This window comes from Choloepus didactylus, chromosome 3, assembly GCF_015220235.1.
Source record: "Choloepus didactylus isolate mChoDid1 chromosome 3, mChoDid1.pri, whole genome shotgun sequence".
Classification (NCBI taxonomy): domain Eukaryota; kingdom Metazoa; phylum Chordata; class Mammalia; order Pilosa; family Megalonychidae; genus Choloepus; species Choloepus didactylus.
The window spans coordinates 211,303,453-211,328,500 of record NC_051309.1 but is presented as its reverse complement, the minus strand read 5'-3'; the positions used below and the strand labels follow the sequence as shown (position 1 = coordinate 211,328,500).

Here is a 25,048-nt window from a genome sequence, read left to right as displayed (position 1 = left end):
GCAATACTAAATAACAAGATTTCATTGTAGTTTTTAATTATAAGGCCTAAAATTTATAATGAATTAAATCACTAATCCATTTGTTAATCAAAGACCTAACATAATTAGTTAGAACTAAAGCAAAACCAAAACCACTTCAGTGACAAGTATTACTTTCTATAAAAATAGACAAACAAAATAATCAAAACATTTCCATTTACCTGCATAAAGCCTCAATGGCATCTCTGTCCAAAAAATCATGCTCTCTCTTGACCAAGGTAATATCAATGGGAAACAGGAGATCTGTAAGAAAAATATAAGTACAGTTGTTGAGAAGGTAGCTCAGATTAGCAGGAAGAACAACCACAAAGAAACTACAAAAAATTTATTGAGCAGCTACTGCGTGCATTCCCTATCAAGTACTATGGGAAAATAAAGTGTACGAACTTCAGTATCTGTGTGCTAGAGAAGCGGATGAATTAAAAAAGTGGTCTGGAAGTTCAAATACAGCTTACCAGAGATAAATGGTTCAAAACACTGTTCCATCTTTAAACAAATAAGCAGGCAATAAACCCCTGCTATAATTCATAATTTAAACCAGAATGAATACCAGAAGGATGGTCCCTTTCAATGAGACTTTCGTTTTTAAATGTGTGTCTTTGCTCACCTGTGATCAGGGAAGAGGTCATGGAAAAAGTGGGCCAAGGAAGATCAAGAGAACAATGGCAAAAGGCAGTAAACTGAATCTAAAGCATTTGCATGACATCAAGAGCTAAGGGGAGTTCAAGATATCCTATTTCAAAACAAACAGCATTTAACAGCAACTCGCTCTAAAACAAAGGGCTAGCTATAAAGTCACTGTAGAACAATAGAATCCCAAATCCCTTAATCTGCCCAAGAGTTTATTACTCTTTGACTACTGAGTTATATTTACTGAGTTATATCGGAACTCAAAAGCAGAAGAGGCAAAAAGAGTCAATGCAATGGAAGAATCCTCTTCTCTCTACAGCCTAAAAAGATTCCTTACAGATAAAGACATTCAAGAAGAGTATAACAGCAGTGTGGAAATTTACAACAGCTTTGAAATTGCCACTAGAGAAAGGCAAGTTATCACCCTCTTTGGAGTTCCAGCTATTAGGCTAAACAACTGGCCTTCCCAGTAGAATGTTTATATAATATCATGGGTAAGAATCCCTCTGTAGGAGGCTGTGCGTCAGGAATGGGCAAAAAAAGTTAAGCATATAGGCTATCACGATTACCGTGACCTAAAAAATCCTTTTGGCCTCCAGAATGGCTAATGCTTCATATGGGAATAGACTCGGCTATGGTACTTTTGGAGATGCAAGTAATCGATATGTTCCAGTTTCTGGCTTGCTAAGGAATATGTGACTTTATGTTTTTTATGGTTTATCACTTAAAAATCACTGGTGTTAAAGAAGGTACTGAGGTCTTCATTCGTATCAATCTACAAAGTCCATTTTTATCATGTTGGAAACTATCATAATAAATGTTAATTTATAATCTATTCTTTCTTTTCCTGAAAGCTAGAGCTGGATTACTGATATTGTTCTCTGAATGATAATATAGACTAATAAACTAGTTATAGCCCAGAGATTTATGAATATATATTTATGAATCTAATATCACAAGATTATTTATTTTTCTTCTTTAATTTATAGTCATAAAGTCTCTTCTAGGCAAATCTGTAGTGACCCCGTTAGAGTGGAAATAGGATAGGAGATTTACAATAATTGTAAACCACTAGTAAGTAAAAGCAAGACAACTTTTTGAAGGTTGTGACATATTTCACTTGGAACTAACACTAGGAACTCTAAATACTAAATAATTGAGCTAATAATGTTAAAGAATGTATTTTATTACTTACAGAGTTATACAATGTAATGTCAGATTTATAAATGTAAGTTTAAAAACTCACATGACCTGTCAAGTATTATGTGTTATTTCAGCAACTCCTAACTTAAGTGTACCCTGGAGGAATATATTTTAGATTGCTTTCCCAATCCAAATTCACTTCAAAATTCTGTTAACTAAAACCAAAAACTTCTTATAGGAACTAAATGCAAGTGAGTGGAAGAATTATATTAGTAATTTTCTCTTCTATGCCTAGACTCTTTTCTGAAAAGGCTGGCTTTTAAAAAATGACGGTTTACTGATGTACAGAAGTTCTCAGAGTTTTGGGGGGTTAGAATTTAAGCTCACAGCCTGGATTTAAGGGCAGGAAGTATAAATTGCCAAGTAGCAAAATACAGTTACCCAGGAAAACAAGGAATGTGTGTGGTGTGGGTTTGTGCACACATGTGTGTGCACGCGTGCATGTGCTCACTCTACACTGAGTGGCAGGATGAAGTGGGCAGTAACAGCCGGTATATCTGAAAAGCAGACTATCTCATGCTTCCAAAGCCTGGTAATTGTGAAGGGACTCCAAAAGTGTAACTTGAGAAAATGTTAACCTGCATCCTATGTCTTGGAAGGATGACTGAAACTGAGTCTCACAAACATATACATCACAAGGAAGTGCTGCCTGCCAGCAAACCAACACCAGAAATGGACATAATTGAAGGAAATGTAAATTTCTAAACAGGAGAACAAAAGAACTGCTAAGTGACCGCCACTGCACACGCAATCATCTTTCCTTATCTCCAGCAGAGCTGTGAACTGAAAATCCAAGAAAGCTGTTGGTTCGCCCCACCCCAAAGTCCTTCTCAAAGAGACTCTGAAAGCTAGAGTTGGATTACTGATATAATAGATCAGCAATTCTCTCTAACTGATGGAAAGATAAGCAACTCCACTATAATAAGCAAGCAGTAAAGGAAACGGAAAAGGAAAAGGAAAAGGAAAGAGGAAAGGAGAGGGAAAGGAAAAGGAAAAAGAAAGGGAGGAAGGAAGAAAGAAATCAAAGCTATTTTCTGAAGTGAAGGAATGCAAAACATATTTTACACAGCATTAATAATTCAGAATCCATCTTTCATGGAAAAGCATCCCACGATCAGTCTGAACTGCAAAGAGGAAAAGAGGAATTATTAATAAAGTAATGAGTCAATTTAGCTAGGATAGCCAGTGTGCCAGTTTGAATGTATTGTGTCTCCCAAAAGCCATTTATCTTTGATGTAATCTTGTGTGGGCAGACATTATCAGTGTTGATTAGACTGTAATTTTTTGAGTGTTTCTTTGGAATGCACCACACCCAGCTGTGGGTGATGACTCTGATTGGATAATTTCCATGGAGGTGTTGCTTCACCCATTCTGGGTGGGTCTAAATTGAGTCACTGGAGCCATATAAATGAGCTGAAGGGCAGAGGGAACTCAGTGCAGCTGTTAGTCACATTCTGAAGAGGAGCTACAGCCAAGAGGGACACTTTGAAGAAAGCACAGGAGCTGCAGAAGAGAGACAGTTTGAAAATGGCCATTAAAGGCAGACTCTTGCTCCGGAGAAGCTAAGAGAGGACAAAGGTCCCAAGAGCAACTAAGAGTGACATTTTTGAGGAACTGCAGCCTAGAGAGGAACGTCCTGGGAGAAAGCCATTTTGAAACCAGAGCTTTGGAGCAGATGCCAGCCATGTGCCTTCCTAGCTAACAGAGGTTTTCCAGACACCATTGGCCATCCTCCAGCGAAGGTACCTGATTGCTGATGTGTTACCTTGGACACTTTATGGCCTTAAGACTGTAACTGTGTAACCAAATAAACCCCCTTTTACAAAAGCCAGTCCATCTCTGGTGTTTTGCATTCTGGCAGCATTAGCAAACTAGAACAGCCAGGGAAACACTAATTATCTCTATGGTCTCAGACTGATTTGGTTCTGAGAAGTCCTCCGCACCCTCTCCATACTCCCCCCTCAAGGCAACCCGCTGGCCAAGTTTGGCGCTTCTGAGTTCGCAGGTTACACAAAGGCTCCGGCTTCCATCTTGCTTGTCTTCTCATCTCTCTGTCCTGCAGAGCCCTAGGGAAGAACTGAAGACTGACCAACACAGAGCGAGGAATGAATCCGACAACTGCCAAATGAGTGAGCTTGAAGGGGAACACGTCACTGACGAGAAAATGAAGTAGAAAAGCCTAGATCCTGATTATTTTTAAAGAAAGGTCCATTTTTCTTAATTAAAAAAAAATGCCAAAGGAAAAATAATATTCATTGAAAGACCACCTAAAGAAAAGTGAAAAGACAAATTACAAAATGGGGGAAGAATCTGCAACATGTAAACAGCAAAGAATTAGTATTTAGAATAAAGAGCTCTACAAATTGTTTAAAAAAAAAAGCACAACCAACTCAAGAGAAAAATGGGTATCAGACATGACACTGAAGAGCAAACACATATGGCCAAAAGTCAGAGAGACATCCATAACTGTGAGAAGGGAAATGGACGTCAAAATCACTAAGATACCCAAGTGATATACACTCAGTATCTCACAATATCAACTGATGCGAGCACGTAGCTAAACAGATCTTTATATATTATTGGTAGGAATAACCCAGTAATTCCACTCTGGGGTATACAGACAAAAATAAATTACCACACAACAGGAGACGGGTACAAAAATGTTCTTAACAGTAACAGCTTATGATTAAAAAAAAAAAAAGAAACCTAGAAAATGCGAAAATGCCCATCAGTGTGGATGCATAAACTGTGGAATATCCACACAATAGCGTATTACACAGCAGTCAAAGGAAATGAACTACAGGGACACACAGCAGAGAAAAATCTTAACAATAAAGTATTAACCGAAAAAAATTAAATCTCAAAAGATTACACACAGCACAATATCCTTTTTATAAAGGTAAAATCAACTTTATAAAAATATATATCTTTTAGGAAAATGCAATAAAATTATATAAAAAGGAAAGCAAGAAAACAGCTAACAGAGTGTAGGATGAGGGTTATTTTGAGTAGAGGATGGCACAGGGAGAGAATGGGACATAATTAGATGGAGGCCTTACTGAGGTCCTAGCTTTTGTTTTAAGTGGTGGGGTCCCAGGTTCATACTACATTATTTTTTAAAAAGGGAACTATTTAAATAACCAATTGTCTGAAAGTAAACATGAATGAGTGAAAACCGTGAACCAAGGAATATGATTATAACTGTTTTTCTGTTTCTTTAAAAGGTGTTTGTTTTTCTTATTCCTTTGTTTTGTTTGAAATGCTTAATTTTTAATTGTTTGATAAATAAAGTTTTTAAAAAATGATGTTTCTGGCTCACCTTCATAAAGCTGTGCATACTGGGGAAACCCTGTGGCCCGCAGCCAGTCACAAGCTTCCTTGGCCTCGATTTCTAGAAAAGAACAGAAAAAAAAAGACAAACTTGTCATCCATGTGCACCTCAGCATGCTTCTTTTTCCTTAATTAACCTGGATTAACAAGCAAAACATGATCTCTGCAGAACACACAATTAGGCAAAAACAAAAACAAAAACCAATTCAAAATGGTTTAAATTTTTAGGCATCCTTCCTTTTTCTCTGCACATAACCAATTATGTACCTTTCCTTAAAAAAACAAAAACAAAAATGGGGTACTAGCAACAAGTTATTCTGTGCTGCTCCTGTGGTCTGGTTGCAAATGCCTATGAAAATAGGGGGTCATGAGAAAGTTGAGGCAAGATGAAATAACTCATTTTAAGACTGGCTGGCCTAACTTGGTTAACTCTTTGCTTCAACAAGAGCCCACACCAAGTGCATGTGACGCTCTAGAATAGAATTCAACTGAGAAAGTATCAGGCTTTCTGACACCCAATGTGATGCTGTGTTGCTGCACCTTTGGGTGCATGGATGTCATAAATACAGCAGCAGAGGCCTAGGCTCTAACACACAGGGCATTTCATTAAGTCAATAAATCCCACAAACTTGGCAGGCCAAAATCCCTAATGAAGCTTCTACTCCTGTGTTTAACATCTTGTAGATAGTATTGATAAACAGAGAGGCCAAGAGCGACTGACACAGAGTGTTAAAACTCACTCAAGCACATATTTACAATCCTTTTAAAACTAACGCACAGAGGAGGTCTTGGGCACATTAATTAGTTCCTCTGTTTGCACAGAGAATATTCCTTTCAACTCCTCTTCCCGCTTTCCTCTGGCCATTAAAGAACCTGATTATGTAAGGCTATACACTTACTGCTGTTATGTCCCAGTGTTGCTTAATTTATTCCAAATTCACATCTCCCTTAGGCATCTCCTCTCTCTAGATGTGAAGCCCACAGCCAGTTATCAGGGAAAGGATCCACATCTTACTTTTGTCTGGTAACTTTGTGGTTTCCTTTTTACCCTATTACTTCATGAGCTCGTCTACATTGAAAGAAAGGTAATTAAGAACACTCAAAATCACTAAAGCAAGTAGGAATGTTAAGTCTTTAGGGAGTGTACCAAAGAAAGAAACAGCTTGCTATCTTCTGATGAATTTATGAATACTAAAATTAAACAATTACAGGCAGCAGAGTGGAAATAAATGGTATGGCAAGGTTTACTTCTGTGAGTTTTCTCAATGTGGCAATGGAAGCAGCCTTAATAAATCCAAGATTTAGGACTGATTGAATTGGGGGTAAAGGATGGAGCAACGTAAGTGTGGAAAAATTTCTATCTTCATGCTGAATAAAATAACATACAGAATTGTCAAATGTGAATTATCCACATTTAGCATTTTTCCCATGTATTTATATCCATACCCTGCCTCAGAAAAGAATTAACAAAGCTTTAAATAAAATTATAAAAAAGATTTTCCAGAAAACTATGTTGCTGGAAAAATATATAAATGATCAGTGTCTTATTTCAAAGAATGGAGGTATTTTTTCTCTTCCTTCAATGCTCTCTCTACTCCCAGAAATAGATGGGAGGGGGAAAAAGGCTAAATGTTTATTTTTAAAAATATTTTATATGACCTCTATAGTCAAAAGGGACAAGCTTTTTACCTTGAAGATAGTTTGACACCGAGCATTGAAAAAAAATAAATGTGTTTTTTTCCTTCATATTTTACTTATCCAGTGGTAAGCAACCAGAATTTCTTAATGTCCACCTTTTTTGAGAACGACACCAGGTTAGCACACACACAAAAGACCGAAAACATAATTCACTAGCTAGTTTTAACCATCTACTCAGAGCATGGTCCTGGATTTACTTTTTTTCTGTATTTCTTAATTAAAATGACTTCATGGCAAGAGGCTGGAAATATTATTTTTCTAAAAAAAAATTTACATTTATTGATACAATATTTGACAAATTAGTTTTTATATGTGTTACTCATTTAAGGTCCTATGTGATTTTATTACTGTGCTCTCATGCTATTGCGCCTTTTCCACTACTAAGCAAATGAAATGTCCCCAAATGATCAAAAACTTCATCTAAAGAACTGTCAAAATGGTCACTCTTCTTAAGGTCACTTGGTTAGAACAAAATGACATGAACAGGCAAAGTCTGATAATCCAATTAAAGGCTTACAATGGCTAAAAAGCAGCACTTTCAAGATCAGCAGAGATCTAGCTAATAATTTCACCCTTCCTTTCCCTTACCCTAAAAAAGGAGAATTTGTCTTACTTTGAGATTTGAAAGCATGGGAAATTGACAGACGTGTATCTATTTTACATTAAAATATCTGTATTCATGAATATACATAGTGAGAAGTTAACCCCATTGTTTCAGTAGAAAACAGAATTAGAAAATTGTAAAAAGTTGTCACTGATTTTTAAAAACCGGAGTAGTTGTTGACCTCACTCTCATCTCTTTCCTATTATCAACAAAGCCAAGATAAAATACTAACGATGCAATATACGCACTGCTTAAAAAAATAACAGAACCCAATATTTTCATTTTGTTAAACAAGGAATAAACCTGTGTCTACATCCAAGTCAAGTAGGGAATGGCCTTTTTAGTTTCATCCCTTGAGATAAGCCATCACTTTCTCATTTTCCAACTAAAACAGCAGGTATCTTCAACCATCTATAGTCCAACCCTGGCTCACAAAACTTCTAAAGCTAAGCTCAGCTTTGATTTTCTCTCTCCCTCACAAACTTCACTGCAGCTCCCCTGCCTAGAACATTGAGTTAGAACACCTGTGTGCAGTTTTCAAGGTTCTCCACTTGGCATCCAACCTAACTTTCCAGCTCCTTCTATCCCCTCTACATCCCACCCAGAGTGAACAGGGCACTCATCTCCATGCACACCACTGTGTCTTTGTACCCCGCAATCTCCCTGGCCTGACATGCCCTCCTATCCATGAAGATAAAATCTTCCCCATCCTACAGGATCTAGCCCCAAAGTTGCCCCTTCTATACGGTCTTCCTAGATGCCCGTCACAATTCTATCAATGACTTTTAGTGGGCACTTAATATGTATAAGGCCCTGTCTAAGCACTTAATGAATATTAGTTTACTTATTCTTCAAATTGTTCCTAAACCATGATTACTATTATCTTCTCCATATGCTATGAAATGACGAAGAAACAGGCGGGAAAAAAGACACCTTTCCTTAAAAATGAGCTTTCTTTACACTGAAATCCTATAATGGAAGGGGAAACTAAGACTTCCAGAAACGAGCAAGATAGAGGTCCTCCCTTAAGAAAGATGTAGCAATGAGCAATAATTTAAACTATTAAGGAGAACCATGTACATATGACATTACTTCGGTCACTTTAACACGTCCCCATACCGATTTTTAGAGGCCTCCGACCAGCTCAAGGGTATGATTTTTTCCTTAAGTATACGGGGGTGGTGATGTGAAAACTATGAGGACAACTTTTAAATGTCATTCCCCACTGGGCACAAATGCCACCAGAAACAAAAAATACAATGGTAATACAATGCAATGTTTGTTCCTGGGTTTTCTCTAAGCAAACAACACACAAGTGTGTTAAGGAGGAAACAGGAAATTTTTATTGGAAACAGCTCTCAGTTAGTTGTTTCACAAAGCTGTGCTGCACAGTTCAATGAACGAGGTCCAGGAGATGGCTGTGTATGGCTGGGAACCATTAGGCCGTATTTGCACGTTTCCTGGCATGATGGCATGACCCTACCTTCCCTTTACCCCTCAACAGGAACTTAAACGGAAATTCCCAAACCTGTCATCGTTCTCTTGAACTTGGCTGATCTTAGCCAGCTGAGCAACAGTAATTAGATCTAAGCAGGATGTGATTATTTCCATCGTCTGCTCTCTCTACCATGAGTGGGACCTCTAAGACCCCTTTCTTCTTTGAGAACATGCTCTCAAAATCAGGACTCAGTTCAAATTTATTTTCAAAATGCAACTCCAAGGAATTAGATGAACTTAAGAAAGTTCAAGCACTCTCCAAATTCCTTGGATTTCCAGAAATGTGACAGGCTCTTGGACAAAGATTCAGGAAAAAGTTGATGCTTCTCCAGCTCTGGGAAAGCACATCAGTCAGCTGTGTGAAGGCAGATGGTACTTTCTGGCCTAAACCAAGATTCCTCTTTGGTCACATGCTTTCCTTCAAATGGTAAGGAACTGTGCATAGCAGTTCTCATGATTATGCCAAAGCGGTCAATTTTATAGGACTGTGTGCAACTGGACATGATCACTCCTGTTTAATAAGAGCATTTCTTTATCTGGCAGGTGGGTTTCATAGGGCAGGGCATCTGGAGAAGCAAACCACAGCCTCAAAACACTTGAAAGCAAGACAAGATCTCGGTGGCTCTCAACCCTGGATGTAGATGGAAATGGCCTTGGGGAGCTTTCAAAAATCCAAGGACCAACCCTACACCTAAGTATTCAGAACTACTCACTTTGTGGTGGGCTTAGGCATTGTATTTTTTTTTTTTTAAAGCTCCCTAAAAAATTTTTTAAGGGAGCCAGATAACACACTTCTTTGTAATTCTCTGTCCCAGACTTTCTCCCTTAGACCATCCTAATAGTCTCCAAACTGAAATCCCATGTAAGCCTTGCCCTGCCATATGCCTAACAAATCTATTCTACTCTAAAGGACTCAGGAGTCCCTAGACTGGTTTTCATAAAACACACTTCATATATTCATATACAGACCACAGCCTTTGTAATTTGGCCTTTGCCTAACCCTTGGAAGGCTACCAAATACAAACTTGGCTCCAGTCTTACTGAACCACTTCAAGAGTTCCTGGGATGCACCATGATCTCCTACATGGCACACCCTTAATCATGTTCTCTCTCCTCCTTGGAGAAGAAAACTCCCCCTCCTCACTCCACCAACTTTGCACCTCTAGAGAGCCCTTTCTGCCCCGGAGGTGCTTACCTACTATGAGTTTCTTGGGAGCAAGAACTGTGTCCTAACCCATTTATGTACCCTAAAAGAGTACTTCTGCAACTGGAGGCACACAAATATTCATTGAAAGAAAAGGAAGAATCCGTCACTATTTTCCTTTCTTCAAATGCAGACTAAGAAGTATAACTTTAATCCCCCTTTTTATGCAACCAATAAAAATAAATGTTAGACACACAGCTGCCAAAAACTAGTTATCAGGAGCTTCCTTTGTAAAATGAATTCCTAATAGAGTTAAGTCAGACAGCAGAAGACATATTAATATCTATTAAACACTAATGTTATCTAATTACAGCAAAGAATTGACCAGCAACTAGCAAGATTCCTACCCTCAGGTGCCAAAAAAATTCTAAATATCTATTATGCATATTCTTCAGGAAACCAGGAAAGGAAAGTCAGCCTCCTTTCTTGAGGTGATCCACACTGACTCAGTTTCCAAGGTTGTTTGGCCTAACAGTAGCTGACCCCAATCTCCTTTGGGGTTTATGCAGCAACAGTCTGTTTAATTTCTCTAAGAAGAGACAGACATTTATGCAGAGCTGGTCATCCTTCGTTTTCCCCTTCACTCAGTATTTATTTATGGAACATCTAATAGGCATGCTGCTTGCCAGGATTAGGAGCAATAGAAGACACTTCTTGTAAAGGTTCTTGCCCGGAAGCAGGAATCCAAAAGAGAAGGTAATTCCCGGTTGAAGACATGGCGTCTGACTATCCTTTACTCAGGAATGAATTAGCTTCCTTAAGGGCTATTCAGAGGGCCATGTGCTTGGTAAGCCTGAAGTGCTCTCGTACAGGCAACATCAATGAGTTCCCATTTCATCTGGTGAAAAGCCCAAGCCCTAACAGTGGCTGACAGGCACTGCCCCCCATCACCCTGTCAACTGCCACCCCATCTCCATCTCTCACTGCTTGGCCTCCTTCCACCCACCCCACACCCCTAGCTCTGTTTTATTTTTCCTTCATCCAAAGCACTTAACCCCTTTTAACATACCATATAATTTACTTATTTATTATGTTTATTTTCTGTCTCTTCCTTCTGTAAGTCCCATAAGGGCATGCTTCTTTGTCTATTTTACTCTGAAATTTCCCCAAATACCTACAACATTGCGTGGCATATAGTATGGGTTCAATAAATAAATACCGGGTGAATAAATAAACCACAGACACAATTTTTGTTCTAGTGAAGTGCTTTTCTAATTTTTCTGACCTGGATCCACAATAAGAAATACACTTCACATGACAACCTGGTGCAGACGCAAATATATGTATAAATATATGCACAACTGAAACAAAGTTCATCGAACATCCTTAGAAGTGATGTAGCCTTATATTTTTCTATTCTATTTTTTAAATGCTATTTGTTACCCTACCAACATGACCAGTTTGAAATACACAATCCTCACGCACAGCTTTGTCTTAAAAATAATAAAAATAAAAATAAAAATAAAAATTAATGGAGACTGCCCAGACACACTGTCTGTGCTCGACTTTCATTTAAGGTGAAGTTTTGATCTTGTATGTAAGACTGGAATGTAGGAGAGGGGATTCAGAGTAAAGGAGATGGAATAAGCTAAATGGAGACTTAGGGAAACATAAGTGTTTGTGAAGGAATGGTAAGCAGCCAGGATTTATTGTGACATAGAGGAAAGTTCGTAAAATGGTATAAAGTGGAAAAGTAGGTTATCCCATTATCATAGATATAAATACCCTCCTTACCCTGGTAAGTTAATGAACAGCGAATATTATTTCCTCAGATGTAAAACAGCTTTGCATCTGGGTGTCCCAAACTCCATCACAGAAAGGAGACAAAGCATAACAGTTCAGGAAAACAAATCCAGGAAAGAATCCCTACTTGGTTAGGTAGATTCAAGAAAACAATCTTTTTTGGGCCTCTTTCCTCACCTGGAAAACCTGGGATTAATGAAGGCTTTGTAAATTCCATGAGTTTCTGATTCCAACATTTCCTTTATGCCCATTTCCCCTTACTAAGATAACTTTTAGATTAGATCACCTTTCTAAGTGTTTACTTCCCAGATTTATTATCCATTACATTGATACATTTCTATTTTCTCAAAAAAACTGGATCATTAGAAACAGCTCTGAGAGTTGCCCAAATCTGTGAACTTACTGTATTAAGCCTACTGCTAAAATTTCTAATTTGCTTTTAAATGGACTGATATTTTTTTATGTCCCATTAAGCCTAGGTTTGTGTTATAGAGAACAAAAAACCCTAAATGTTTGCTTATGGGTGTGTCTATAGCCCTCAAACTAAATTAAATCTTCAGAGGAAGAAAATATTTCAACTCATACAAAACCCTGAGCATTTTACTTTGCATATTTATCTTTCATATTTGTATTTCAGTTATAGCAACATCTTGGCTTCCATAGAATCAGAGTTGGGGCGTTGAAGTGCACGTTAGAACTTTTCATCTTTTTTTCTTTACAAACAAGGAAGCTGGTCTTGAGTTTGGGTAGTTTGCTCAAGGCTCCAGACCTGCCCAGTCCTCACCCCTAGGTTAGAGCACTTTCCACATATTTCAATAGCACCTACAAAGATTATCCCTCACTTAAGAAGAGGAAGTTTTGGGGGGTTTTCTGTTTAAGTTTTTTTTTTCCTCCCTCTACTTGAGGTTTGGAGGCAAATATTGCTTTCTAATAAAGAATGTTCCTAGAAGTAAAATAAAGGGAATAAAAAAAAAAAAGAACCCACTTTTCCCAGTGATGCGATGACAACTTAATAAATGGTTTTGCCTTGAAAGAAGGAAATCTTGAGAGACACACCCTACAAACTCACACCTGGAATTAGTACATGAAGTGACACTTTAGCAATGCAGAAATTAAACCAGTTGAAATTCCCTTTGGGGATCATTTAGTACAAGCGTTTGCCAAGTATTGTTTTTAATACACGAATCAGGAAAAGGCAAGTCATTCATATCAAAATATGTGCTCTTCCCTTGCAAAGGCCACCATACTGTACTAATTTAAGCCAGAGTGATACAATTCTATCAGGCACTCCAGACTTGTGTTGATGCAGTTATTTCCAATAACAGAAATATATTCCAAACTAATTTTAAAAAATGGCCCATATTACCCAGCACAAGGAGGCAAAACTGAAATGAAAATAAACTATTGATGAAATGGATACTGCATCACATCTTTCTATTTCAATCTGGAGCAGGTAAAAAAAAAAAACAAAAAACCTTTGATTTACATTAAAAAAAAAAACTCTGGATATTCTGTTAATTTAAATATGATAACTGCACAGATTAAAGAGACAATTTCAAGAAAGGAACCTATTTAGTAAAATACTTTTAAGGGCCTTTATTTTTCTGGAGCTTCATTGTTTTGTAAAATGAAGCAGATGGTTTATGATTATATAATCCATTTCCTTTATAACTTATATTCAAGGCAAAGTACCTAGTTACACAAACCTAGAATAAGCCCTATCTCCATCATTAGAGGTTGGCACACATGTTAATTCTTTCTTTTACATATGTTAGCAAAGTTTATTCTACTCAGGCCAGCTCCCCCCAGCTTTGGCTTTTGCCCTAAGTTTCCCAATTCTATACTGCAGGAAAAATAAAACACCATGCAAATTGCAGTGCTACAAAAGTGTTAAATTAAAAATAAAAAGAATAGTAAGGAATTCTAAATCAACTGCTCATCTACATTTTAGTTAATTTTGACAAATAAAAAAAAAGAAAATTAAGGAACTAATGAAACATCAAGGTGCCTTGTCAAAGACCAATGAAAATGAAAAACAGCAGATACTGGTTAGGTGTATCTTAACAACTCCTATTTTTAACCTCAAATGGGAAACACTGTTCAATTTAACTTTCTTAGTTTTATGCCAAAATAAGCCTTACTGTCTTCTAGGTAAATTAAAGAATTACTTTCATTGAATTTTCTTTTGACAACTGGCCCTCTAAATATCTATATACAATGTAATTAATGGTCAAGATTTGATCCAGGTACATCTATTTATTTAGGAACATTTCTGGTTTTAAAACTGACATATTTTTTCTACAAACAACATTAAGATTCTCATTTTGTTGCTATCCCCCTGTTTTGACACACGCTGGGGAGAAGGGGTCTGAAGTGTCACTCAACTCACGCAGGCCTTTGGATTAATCACTACTTTCTGCATCTTAGCTTTCCCTCAGTAGGAAAAGCAATTTATTTCCAGGTAGCCTTTGCAAAATCCTGGAATTTTCCATGAAACAACTTTCATAAACGCAAAAGCACTGTACAAAATCCACTTTCCATGGCTATGTATTTGAAAAAGGGAGTTGTGTGGAGAATGAATCCCTTATGAGCCTGTCATTTCTTCAGACCCAGGAGATAAGACAACTTTTGGCATCTTCTATCTCAAGTCACCAGCGTGACACAAATGGCAGAGCTGTAGTGCTCGCAGCCTAGTACACGGATGGATAACATAATTTCCAGAGTCTCTTTCTCGCCAGCTTTCTAAGTGCTGTGAGCCTGGGAAATGCCACGACCTCAGTGTGGAAAACTTTTGTCCCTCAGACATCCTCTAGAGCCTCCTACAAGAAGGAAGGCGCCTTTCTGACAAGCCTCAGGAAGCAACCTCCAGTCCTCTCCATGGGACACTCAAAGGAGGGGCAAGGAAGAGAACAAAATGTGGATGGGAGGTGCCAAAAGGCATCTGAGGACTTCAATGACCTTAGCCTTCAATTAGCTTTTGATTTTTCTCCTGGTGGGGGAAGGAGTAGACATGAAAGGGCCACCAAGCAGAGGTAGGCGTGAATGGAAAAAGAGCTTATGTTCCACTATAAAACCAAGTCTAGCAGCAGAACAGAACCCAAGGATGAGTGGGAAGAGAAACTGACTTCCATTGCATTCTGGCTGGACTTTGGGGAGGTATAATAATTTCCCTTTTCGTGCCCCAGAACTTTAACAGGCAGTCATTTTCAAGATTCCATTCAAATGTTTTTAGTGACTCCTGGGAGAAAAATTTCCCTTAGAAATATTACTTTAAAATACTTTCACCAAAAGAAACATTATTCAATATAGTCAAAAGAGGCTAGACTTTCAGAAAGTAGTACTCTAGAAAATGGTACTTCCAACTCTTTCCCCAAATGTTAAAGACAGGTGCAAAGTCTCCATTCACTAGGCCCCCAGAAAAAGAACTCAGAAACCACTAATTTTTCAATCCAAGGATACAGCATTATACTATAATATAAATAGCATTATAGCGTTATATATTCTGACCTGTGAGGACAAGCCCCCTAGAAAACTGCAACTTAACTGCAAGGTGCTAATATGAGTACCAAACACTGTTTTCTAAACTCAATCAACTCCCACCCAAAACAACTCCATGAGCTGGACACTACAGCCAGACACACCTGACTGAAATCCTGGCTCTGCCATTTACAGTGATCTTAGACAGAGTATTTAACTCCCTCTAGCCTCAGATTCACCATCTGTAAAATGGAGATAATTGCGTCTACTCTGTGGGGTTTCAGTGAAGAAAAAATGTGATGATAAATATAAACCACACAATAAATTTTCATTTCTATAATATTATCACTGTCTTGTCAAAAGTCTCAATTTTTTATAAACATTGAAAAGTAGTATTCATACTAGAAAAGTCTGACTGTTGCTTGTGAGAGACTATAAAACTATATTGGGTAACTTCCAAGATTTTCTTCCTGTTCACCATCAGTTGCAATGGGGCAAGGAGGGAATATATAACAAAAAAAAAAAACAGACAAGAAAATGAAAAGACAGACTAGATCTAATTAAAGAACCCCCAGCAGGACTTCCTACCCCTTATCACTGATGATAATCCTTAACAATAACACAGTCCCACCAAAGGAGAAGTGCAGATAGGAAGCACTCTTCTCAGCTGGGAATTTTATCCCTTTTGCATTGATTAGATTTTAAACTCATTTGAGGTTGAAAGAGAACACCAATGATTGCACTCATACTAGCAACTCATTCCTAAAAAGCCCATGTCAACTCTACTGCATCCGCTTAACCCCAAAGTCTCCACACTTCTCCATAGGCAGAGGCCAGAGTCAGAAATAAAGACAATGGAGAAAGTCTGCTCCAGAAAAGCACTTCCTCCTAATGTGAGTCACAGAAAAGAGGAACTTGGGAATGCTTTCAGAACAGACTGGATATTCACACTTTATGATTAGGTATTACTTCGCCTTGACCAGAGGAGAGAGGAAAATGTTTTATGTTTTGAATGCTGCAAGGATCACTCCTTTGCATTCTAGCCCTAAAACTCCAAAGTATCTTCAGGGCAGATCCTGATAAATAAGCATTCAGATGACTTCAGAGGAACGACTGACTTCAGGAATTAAGTGTCCCGCGCCCCCACCCCACCCCCACAGGTTTTAATTCTAATCATTGGACTGCTACAAACATAAAAGATGAAGATCACCTTTTCTCGCTGGGCCTGTTTTATAATCTCAAGAACAGGCTTGGCATGATGTAAGCCTGGATGCCATTCACACCATGGGGCCAAGGTTTTGCTCTAATGTTCTAAAACACTGAGAATTTGGTCTTTGGTAAATTGGCAGAGGGAAGGGAGAGGAAGGGGAAACATCTGAAGTTATTTTTACTTTTGCAAGGCTTCTAGCTGTTCAGGGTGAATGCTAGGGTGGGCCAAGTATTGTCTGGAGCCCTTCAGGATCTTTTTTTTTTCTTTTTTTGCATGGCCTCATTTCCTTCTTCCTGTTGCTAGGAAGGAGGGTTAAGCATGAGAAACGCGTGTTTACAATACTGGACCATCCTGTCCAGGACAAGGCTCTCTTCAAAGAAGTCCAATTCATTTCACCCACTGTACTTTGCATGCCCCATTCTTCTGGACCCAAATCACCCTTCCCTGATTATTTCCAAATTGCATATTTACCCACCTAAGTCATAAAAATACCACTCTCATTTAAACACTGCATCAAGACATAAAATCTCCATGCGGAGGCTGAGGGAACCCCAAGTACTTATTTTTGTGTTTGAAACCTCCTCCTAGAATCTCATCAATCCTCTGATTGGCCTCCATTAGCCTCCTTAAATCCAACAATAGTTCTACAAATAAAAAAATTTTAAGTTTAGGTACTCTGTGTATTTTTTTTTTACTCACTTCACAGTAACTTGTTTAACCATAAAGTGTTTTTATTAATCTGTTATATTTTCCAGAAGCACCCAAACACCCCCAATGTAGAAAACCACCCTCTAAAACTGCTTGGCCTTTCCTCTTTGAACTCCAGTACAGACCACCACCAAAACAATGACAAGTTTTTAGCTGAAGGGCACCCTTCTGCTCACTCTTTCCAGAGCCACAGGAAAATCCTTTGCTTGGCCCAGTGTATTAAAACTTGAAACATCACCTCCAGTTAGCAATTGTCAATTGCTTAGCTGTTATATAACTTTTTCACTCTTTAACACATAAATCACTGAAGTTATTTTTCTCATCCACTTTGGGGGAAAGATTTAAATTGGAGGCTACTTATTGCCATTCAGTGGAATCAGAAAAAACAGGTCAGTCCTCCTTTTGAGCTTCCAGCCTGTTTGGTGTAAGGTGTCACCCAGCTAGCATTAAAATCAATTTTTGCCAAAGGCAAACTTTCAAAAACAGCTGGGAGGGAAACTCAATCTCCTGTGCTTCATTTTAAACTCTCTGAACAGTAGTACTAATGAAAAAAATATGCACCTAGGCTTGGGCCACGCTATAAATCTGGCATGCCACAATAAAAATTAATATATGCCATTGCCAACATTTTCTCAGAAAATGTCTTCAAATCACTCCCGAACGCACATCTGCTAACCATTTGACACTAGTTCTTCAAGACTTCAGTTCCTCTAGTGGGGAGGCTGCTGACTTACAGGGTACCACTAGGACCAGCTGACCATCTGCTGCAGTCTGCAACCCAAGATGGCACCAGTGCCTCTGTCAATTCCACACTTTGGTCTGCAAATGATCTCTGCCCAGGACCAGCCTGCTGGCCAGATGGATACCGAATTAGCCAACCTCTCGGAGCTGCTGATAGATTTACATTCGGAATTCTGCAGTCTGCTGGGCTATTATTTTCCCTCCTCCCTCCAAGAAACAGAGTTTTGAAGAAAAAAAAATGTAATTTGGGAGTCAGTATTCTGACTTCTCCAGAGCGGCGACAATTTTCCTAATCAAATGTGTCATGCATGCCACCCTCATGAGTCTTTCCACCTTGGACGGCTGTGCCTACGCTGCATTCCTCTCTCTACCTCACCAACAGTGGCTGAAAATTACCTCCAAATCCTGAGAATCAGTCCATTTGCTAACTTCCGTTGGGTTAGTAATACTTACAGAAGTCAAGTGGGAAAGCTTTCTTTTCCTTAATATAGAGAAATGACTATATCCAAGGGTTTCCTTCTACAGTAAGTATAAGTTGGGTATTTGCTGAGCATCAGTGCCAGACACTGTGCTAAGTCCTTTACTTGCACAGCCCATTTGATCCTCACGACGTCGTCCCGGGGTTAACAGTTATTACCCCCATATCTCAGCTGAAGGAGGCACAGCCAGGTCGTGCCACTTGTCCAGGCCTGCCCAGCAAGCAGGCTGCAAACCTCGAATCCCGATCCCACTAGCCTTACCCGAGTCCGCTCCAACTCCCCTCGCGCCAGGGGCTGGGAGCACGCGCCCAGGCGCAGAAAATTACACACGGCAGGGTCGGTTCGACGCGAATGTTAACTCCTCCTGAGGGATCAAAGGCTCTGCCCGTGACATCGGACAGGGGCACAGTGTGCGGCAGAGGTCGCCGTGACCGCCGCCTTATTACGAAAAGAGTCGGGTGGGGCGGCGGGCTTCCTTCCTCAGACCGGCGGGAGCCCAGGGCAAAGGCATCTGCGCCGGGCATTCCAGGAAATCGGGTTAAACGCCCCCAGCACCCGAAGGAAAACTGCAGCCTTTCCAGCAGGAACCACTCACGTGCAAGCCACGGGCTGAGTCAGAGTGACTTCCCAGTGTTTAAACTATCCTTACAAAACCGGTTTGAAATTAAAACCATTGTTTATGGACTGACTTCCAAGCAGCCAAGTGCCACTACAGCCACAAAGTAAATTCTCATGGAGTCAACTGACTTGTGTTGGTGAAGCTTAGCACGCGCCGATCCCGCAACGGCTCCGGTAAGAAACCGTGTGCACGGACGGAAAAAGGCCACCGCGCTGCGCCGCGAACATGCCCGAGACCCCGGCTGCAGCCGCGCCCCTCGGGGCCGGAGGCCGGCGCCGGGGATTAGAAGAACAGCAGACAGAGCCGCCGCCGCCGGGGCAGGAAGCGTCTCTAGTCGTAACCGCCCCCGACCCCGCTCTCAGCCGAGCCCCGCCGCGCACGCCGCCCAGCGACCCCCAAGGCAGTGCGTCTCGGGAAATGAACCACGAAATTAAAAACCTCCCTCCCCAAACTATCACCGCACTCCCCTCCACCGACAGAAAACTCGAGAGACTCGGTCCCGAGTTTCCCGAGAAAGCATTTCAAAGCACAGGACGACAGGCAGCGACTTGACAAGGCGGGGTGACATTCCCTGCGCAGCGGGTCCCCTCCGCGGCTGACCCGACGGCAAGGCGCAGGTCTAGCTTACGTGTTAGGATCATCTTGTCCGGCTTCTCTATGCACATCAAGCGCGGCGGAGAGAAGGGGGGCGGGTGCAGGCGCGCAGTGGGGAAGTCGAGGCAACCCAAGGCAAGTCTGCTCCCGCGCCAGCACCCACGGCGGCACAGGGGACGCGCGCCCTCGCGGTCCTCAGCGCATCCTTGCTCGCCGCTCCGTCACCCTGACCACGGTCCCAGAGAGAACGCGAGGTCTTTCCCCAGGTCGTAAAGGGAGAGCCCTCAGGGAGCGGGACGGGAAGCCTGGGAGCGCCTGCTCCTGCAGCCGGGAGGTCCGTACATGGCCAGGACTCGCAGCTAAGCGGCCTCACACCCGCGGCTCAAGCGCACTACCCGCGCGCCCAAACGGCCGCGCCCTCCCGCAGGGCCCGCCCCCGAGAGGAGGGACCAGGCCTCCCAGCGTCCCCTCCTCCCGCGGCCGGGGTCGCCCGCCGGAGCCTCGGGCTGTCCTCTGGTCCCACCCCACTCTCCCGGGCCCGCCCCCGCCGCCTCCTCCCGCGGCTGGAATGTTTTCCCCCTTCCTCCACGTCTGCAGCGGGAAGCGCCTAAAAGTCTCCAACCCTGTGCCTCGGGGGACTGAAGCAAAGGTTGTCCCTAGGAGGCGTTTACGTCCTGGGGATGTCCGGGCTGGACGCTGGGACACCGCGCATTTTCTTTCTATCTTTGCCTTGGTAGCTCTGCCTAGCTCTTCCTACCTGTATCATTCTGTCCTCCATCCGGGTGGGAGCCGGATTAACGGAGGGGAAGCAGGGAATGGGTGGATCGGTGTTTCCTGATCGGGAAAATGGAAGGAAGAGTACTTGTCCCTAGGACATTCGTTATTCATCGGTAAAGCCCGCAGAGCTGCAGAACTAATACAGACCGGTAATAAACACTATGTAGAGACTGAGCTTTCACTTAGCACGTATTGACAATCTACCCTGAGCAATCCTGCACGGTGTTTCTGAAACCAGGGCCCTTGGGCCACAATGCATCACAGAATTTGAATTTCTAAGGGTGAGAACCTGCATTTTTATAAGCCTTCAGGTGATTCTGAGGCGGTTCAAGAGCACCCAATGCAATAGGAATCGCCATTTTTAAAGATCACAATTGAATACCACCATAGTAAGATTTTAAAAAATCCAGACCAGGTTCCAGTGAAAATTTACTTTGGAACTAATTGCTGCTTTCTGTGTGTTTCTCTGGGCAGAGGAAACTAGTGACCTAAACCCATTCATTCAACGAATATGAAGGGAGTATTTATTGTACGCCAAGGCTTTGGGGATACAGCCTTAAGCAAAGGAGACAAACATCCATTCCCTCCTGCGATTTAAAGGATTTAAAGGAAAAGGTAATGGGGCGGGACTGCTGGATGGGTATGGGGTTCCTTTTTGGGGTGATGAAAATGTTCTGTAATTAGATAGTGATGACCGTGCAACATTGAGAATGTGCTGGAAGTCACTGAATTATACGCTAAAATAGTTAAAATGGTAATATGTGAATTTTACCTCAATAAAAAGAAATTATTTCTTCCTACTTAAAAAAAAAAAAAAAAGGCCGCATTTGCCAATGACAGTGAGTGTGATTCTGAGGGGAAGCTGGAAAAATAAAGGCCAGAACATTCATTTCTCTATACGTCTACATTAAGGATTTTTCATCCTTAACAGTGATACACTGTGAGAAGCCACTTTATGGAAGAGGCATCCCATGAACAGATTTGCATTTCTAAAAGATCACTCAGGCTGCAATGTGTACTTTAAACTTAGAAAATAAGAATGTGCATCTAAAACATACTAATTTCTCTTATTTATTAATAATTTAAACCTTAAAATATACTCTATGCATCTCTCCCAAACTAAACCAATTCTCAGAATAAGTTCTTAAAGTTTATTTGCTGGATGACCTTGTATTTTAATTTGCCCTAATGTCCTCAACCCCAAATTCAATGTATCCAAATTGTAGGATATTTTGATGCTAGGTTTCTAGGAGTCAGTGTATCATCCTGCATCCCTTATATACCTACTTCCACTCAGCATTCATCTTTCCAGAATAAAACATGCTATTCTTTTCTGTCTCTTCTTGTTCAAGTCCCATTCCTTTCTCCTTGATTACTGAAGCTGCCTTCTTTAAACTCTTAACTTCATTGCATCTCTCCTGAAGATGGTGTTATGTGGACAGCTCATCATCTAACCACACTTAATAATAACTATAAAAACGTTTTCCTCAGTGATGCATTGGTTTGCATTTGTCCTTCTCTGAATCTCATCTTCTTCAGTTCTTCGGTTCATTGGCAAGGCCTGTGACCAGAGCCAAAACCCAATTTTCATAGTTTTAATTCTCACCCCTGTTAGAAATGGACATGGTCCATTCTGAAGGCTGCTTTGCTTATAGAATAGTTGTTGAAAGCAGCACTTTTAGGGCAGACCAATTGAGCAGTAAGGAGCATGTTAGCCTCTCAAAACTTTGTTTTGTTCATCTTTAAAAAGAAGGTTGTAATAGTGCATGTATCATGGGGTTTTTGTGAAGATTAAATAAGGTAATGCATGTAAGGGCTTAGCATATGAGAAGCACTCAATCCTGTTAGCCATTATTATTACATGCTATTAAGGGGGCACGTAAACAAGAACTTGCAATTTCTATTTAAATAATCTTCCAGGAGAAGATTAAAACAAAACAAAACAAGACCTTGGCTTTAACCTTTGTGAATCTGAGGAGCCTTTTACAGACCAGGAGAAGAAAGGCAGGAGTGAAAAAGTCATCAAGAGAGTCAACAAACTTATGTTTTACCAGATGAAAGAGGGTCTCCAGGGCAACTCTTGAGTCCTTCATTTTCATTTAACCTTTAACCCCTCACCTAAGATTTCATTTGACTGTAATAGGCCAATGACATTAGACTGAGTTTCTCAGCTGATCTGCATTAAGTGAGATTTGGATACTGAAACACCAGACTCTATGGGATAAGAATTAGCTCTGCAATGTACCCCATTTCCCCACCAGCAATCTACGGTCCTCCAAAACCCCTTCAATATATGGAATTTAAAAAGCCAGCATAAATTGCACTGGGTTTTTATTATCACTGTTAATGCTTTGTTTTCAATGGCCAATTAAAAAAAAAACACATATGTATATATAGTTGACACGTGGACCTGTGTCATTTACTTCTTGCCATACATGCTCTTTTTGTTATTTAGGTGTCAGCTTCTTGGAGGTTTTTCACAGGGTATCCACACCCTTCTGTATTTAGATGTTTTCCAATTCAACTGTCATATTACCAGGAAAGAAAAGTCATATACCTAACTCCTAAGTGCATGGTGCATAGCTGAGTGAATCAGACAGCTATTCTCTTTGGTTCCTACTCTACTTTAATGATTGGTGTTTGAGGACACTATCTTATGGTGAGAACTATGGAGTCAAGGACCCCTCTAAGAGGGCAGCAGTCAGTCAGGCTCAGTTGATTGTTGGCATCTGTTCCAGTTTCCTAATGCTGCCGGAATGCAGAACACCAGACATGGATTGGCTTTTATAAAAAAAGGGGGTTATTTGGTTACACGGTTATAGTCTTAAGGCCATGAAGTGTCCAAGGTAACACATCAACAATCAGGTACCTTCACTGGAGGATGGCCAATGGTGTCCGGAAAACCTCTGTTAGCTCAGAAGGCACATGGCTGGTGTCTGCTCCGGAGTTCTGGTTTCAAAATGGCTTTCTCCCAGGATGTTCCTCCCTAGGCTTCAGCTCCTCAAAAATGTCATGCTTAGTTGCTCTTGGGGCATTTGTCTTCTCTTAGTTTCTCCGGAGCAAAAGTCTGCTTTCAGAATGTCTGTGTAAGCTAAAGCTCCTTCTCAGCTCCTGTGCATTCTTCAAAGTGTCCCTCTTGGCTGTAGCAAGCTCACTCCTTCTGTCTGAGTTTATATAGTGCTCTAGTAAACCAAATTAAGGCCCATGCTGAATGGGTGGGGCCACACTTCCATGGAAATTATCCAATCAGAGTTACCACCTGCAGTTGGGTGGGGTCACATCTCCGTGGAAACACTCAAAGAATTACAATCTAATCAACACCAATACATCTGCCTACACAAGATTGCATTAAACAATATGGCTTTTTCTGGGGGACATAAGATATACAAACCAGCACAGCATCCAACAATCTTTTTGGGTTTAAAGATTTTTCAAAAGCCCCTGGATTTCTAGATTTTTATATGAAATCTCCCAATGTTTAAATGCTGGCAAGCAATTACAAAAATCTAAACTCATTCCAAGTAATTCAATCTTTGAGCTTCATTTAGCCCTTGGGCAGCTAGTTTAAACCTCTGCTCTAGTGATGTGAGCCAAGTGAGCTCTTTGGAAATTTCTCTCCCTCAGGAATTAAAAGACTCCTCTGCACTTGGAAATGTTGTAATATAATTTATGTTCAATGGAGCATGGTGAGGTTAGTGGGTAAAATAACTTTTATTTGTAATGTCCAAAGGAAATATGACAAAGAATAGAAAGTTTTGAAAATAATTTTTAAACAGGATTCAATTAAGGAAAATAATTAAATTTGAAATTTAATAGTTGCTCTTACAGACATCCATTTATTTCTAAGCTTCAGTGAACCAAGTCTGGGGGTTGCCTCCCACCCTCTGGTATTTAGTCTTTTCAGAAGTGTATAAAATTCAAGTGCTGGAGCTATAGAATGGGGAAAAAGGAGAAAAAGGGAGTGAGATAAAATTCACCCCCTTTCAATTGTACCTAGAATAGCTCTCTTATTCATACAGCTCTTTTTTTGCTGCAATTTTTGAACAATTCAAGTTCAAAATATGGAGAAAGTTAATATAGTCTCCCAGCGATATTTTTAGTGAAGTGAGGGAGTTTCTTGGAATAATGAAGCTGCATAAATGTGATCTAAATCTACTTTGAGATAACCACTTGAACTCCAAATATGAACCAGCCTAGCATAATGCTTTTATCATTCAACAATTTATTTATTAAACCCTCAAAAAGCATTGTGCTGGTGAAACAAAAGAACATGAAGAGGGAACTTGGAGGACAGAGCTCCTAGGCTGAAGTCAGAATAGACACCGTTCTGTAATAGAGCTCAGTGAAGCACTTGAACATTCTGAATTCTCAATCCTGATTTGACAGATCAACAGGCATGCTTTCCTGAGATAATTACAATATTTGCAATAGAATTTCCTTTTAAAGGCCTGTTTGAAAGGCTCAGATAGCTGATCAGCCTAAGGCCTCACCGCAA

At 40.4% G+C, this 25,048-nt stretch overlaps 1 protein-coding gene across 5 annotated transcripts in view; it reads right to left on the bottom strand.

The window, feature by feature from the left end:
- The window catches only part of DLC1 (DLC1 Rho GTPase activating protein), a 438,081-nt gene that overhangs the window by 23,263 nt on the left and 389,770 nt on the right, over positions 1-25,048 (bottom strand). For 3 of the 5 annotated variants that reach the window (XM_037831250.1, XM_037831249.1, XM_037831252.1), the window contains 2 exons: positions 5,192-5,263; positions 201-282 (listed from right to left, as the gene is read on the bottom strand). In XM_037831250.1, coding sequence (XP_037687178.1) covers positions 201-282; positions 5,192-5,263 — 154 coding nt within the window. Of the gene's footprint in view, positions 1-200; positions 283-5,191; positions 5,264-18,824; positions 18,866-19,810; positions 20,150-25,048 lie in introns of those variants that run through there. The other 2 variants (XM_037831251.1, XM_037831253.1) reach the window with 2 other exon arrangements.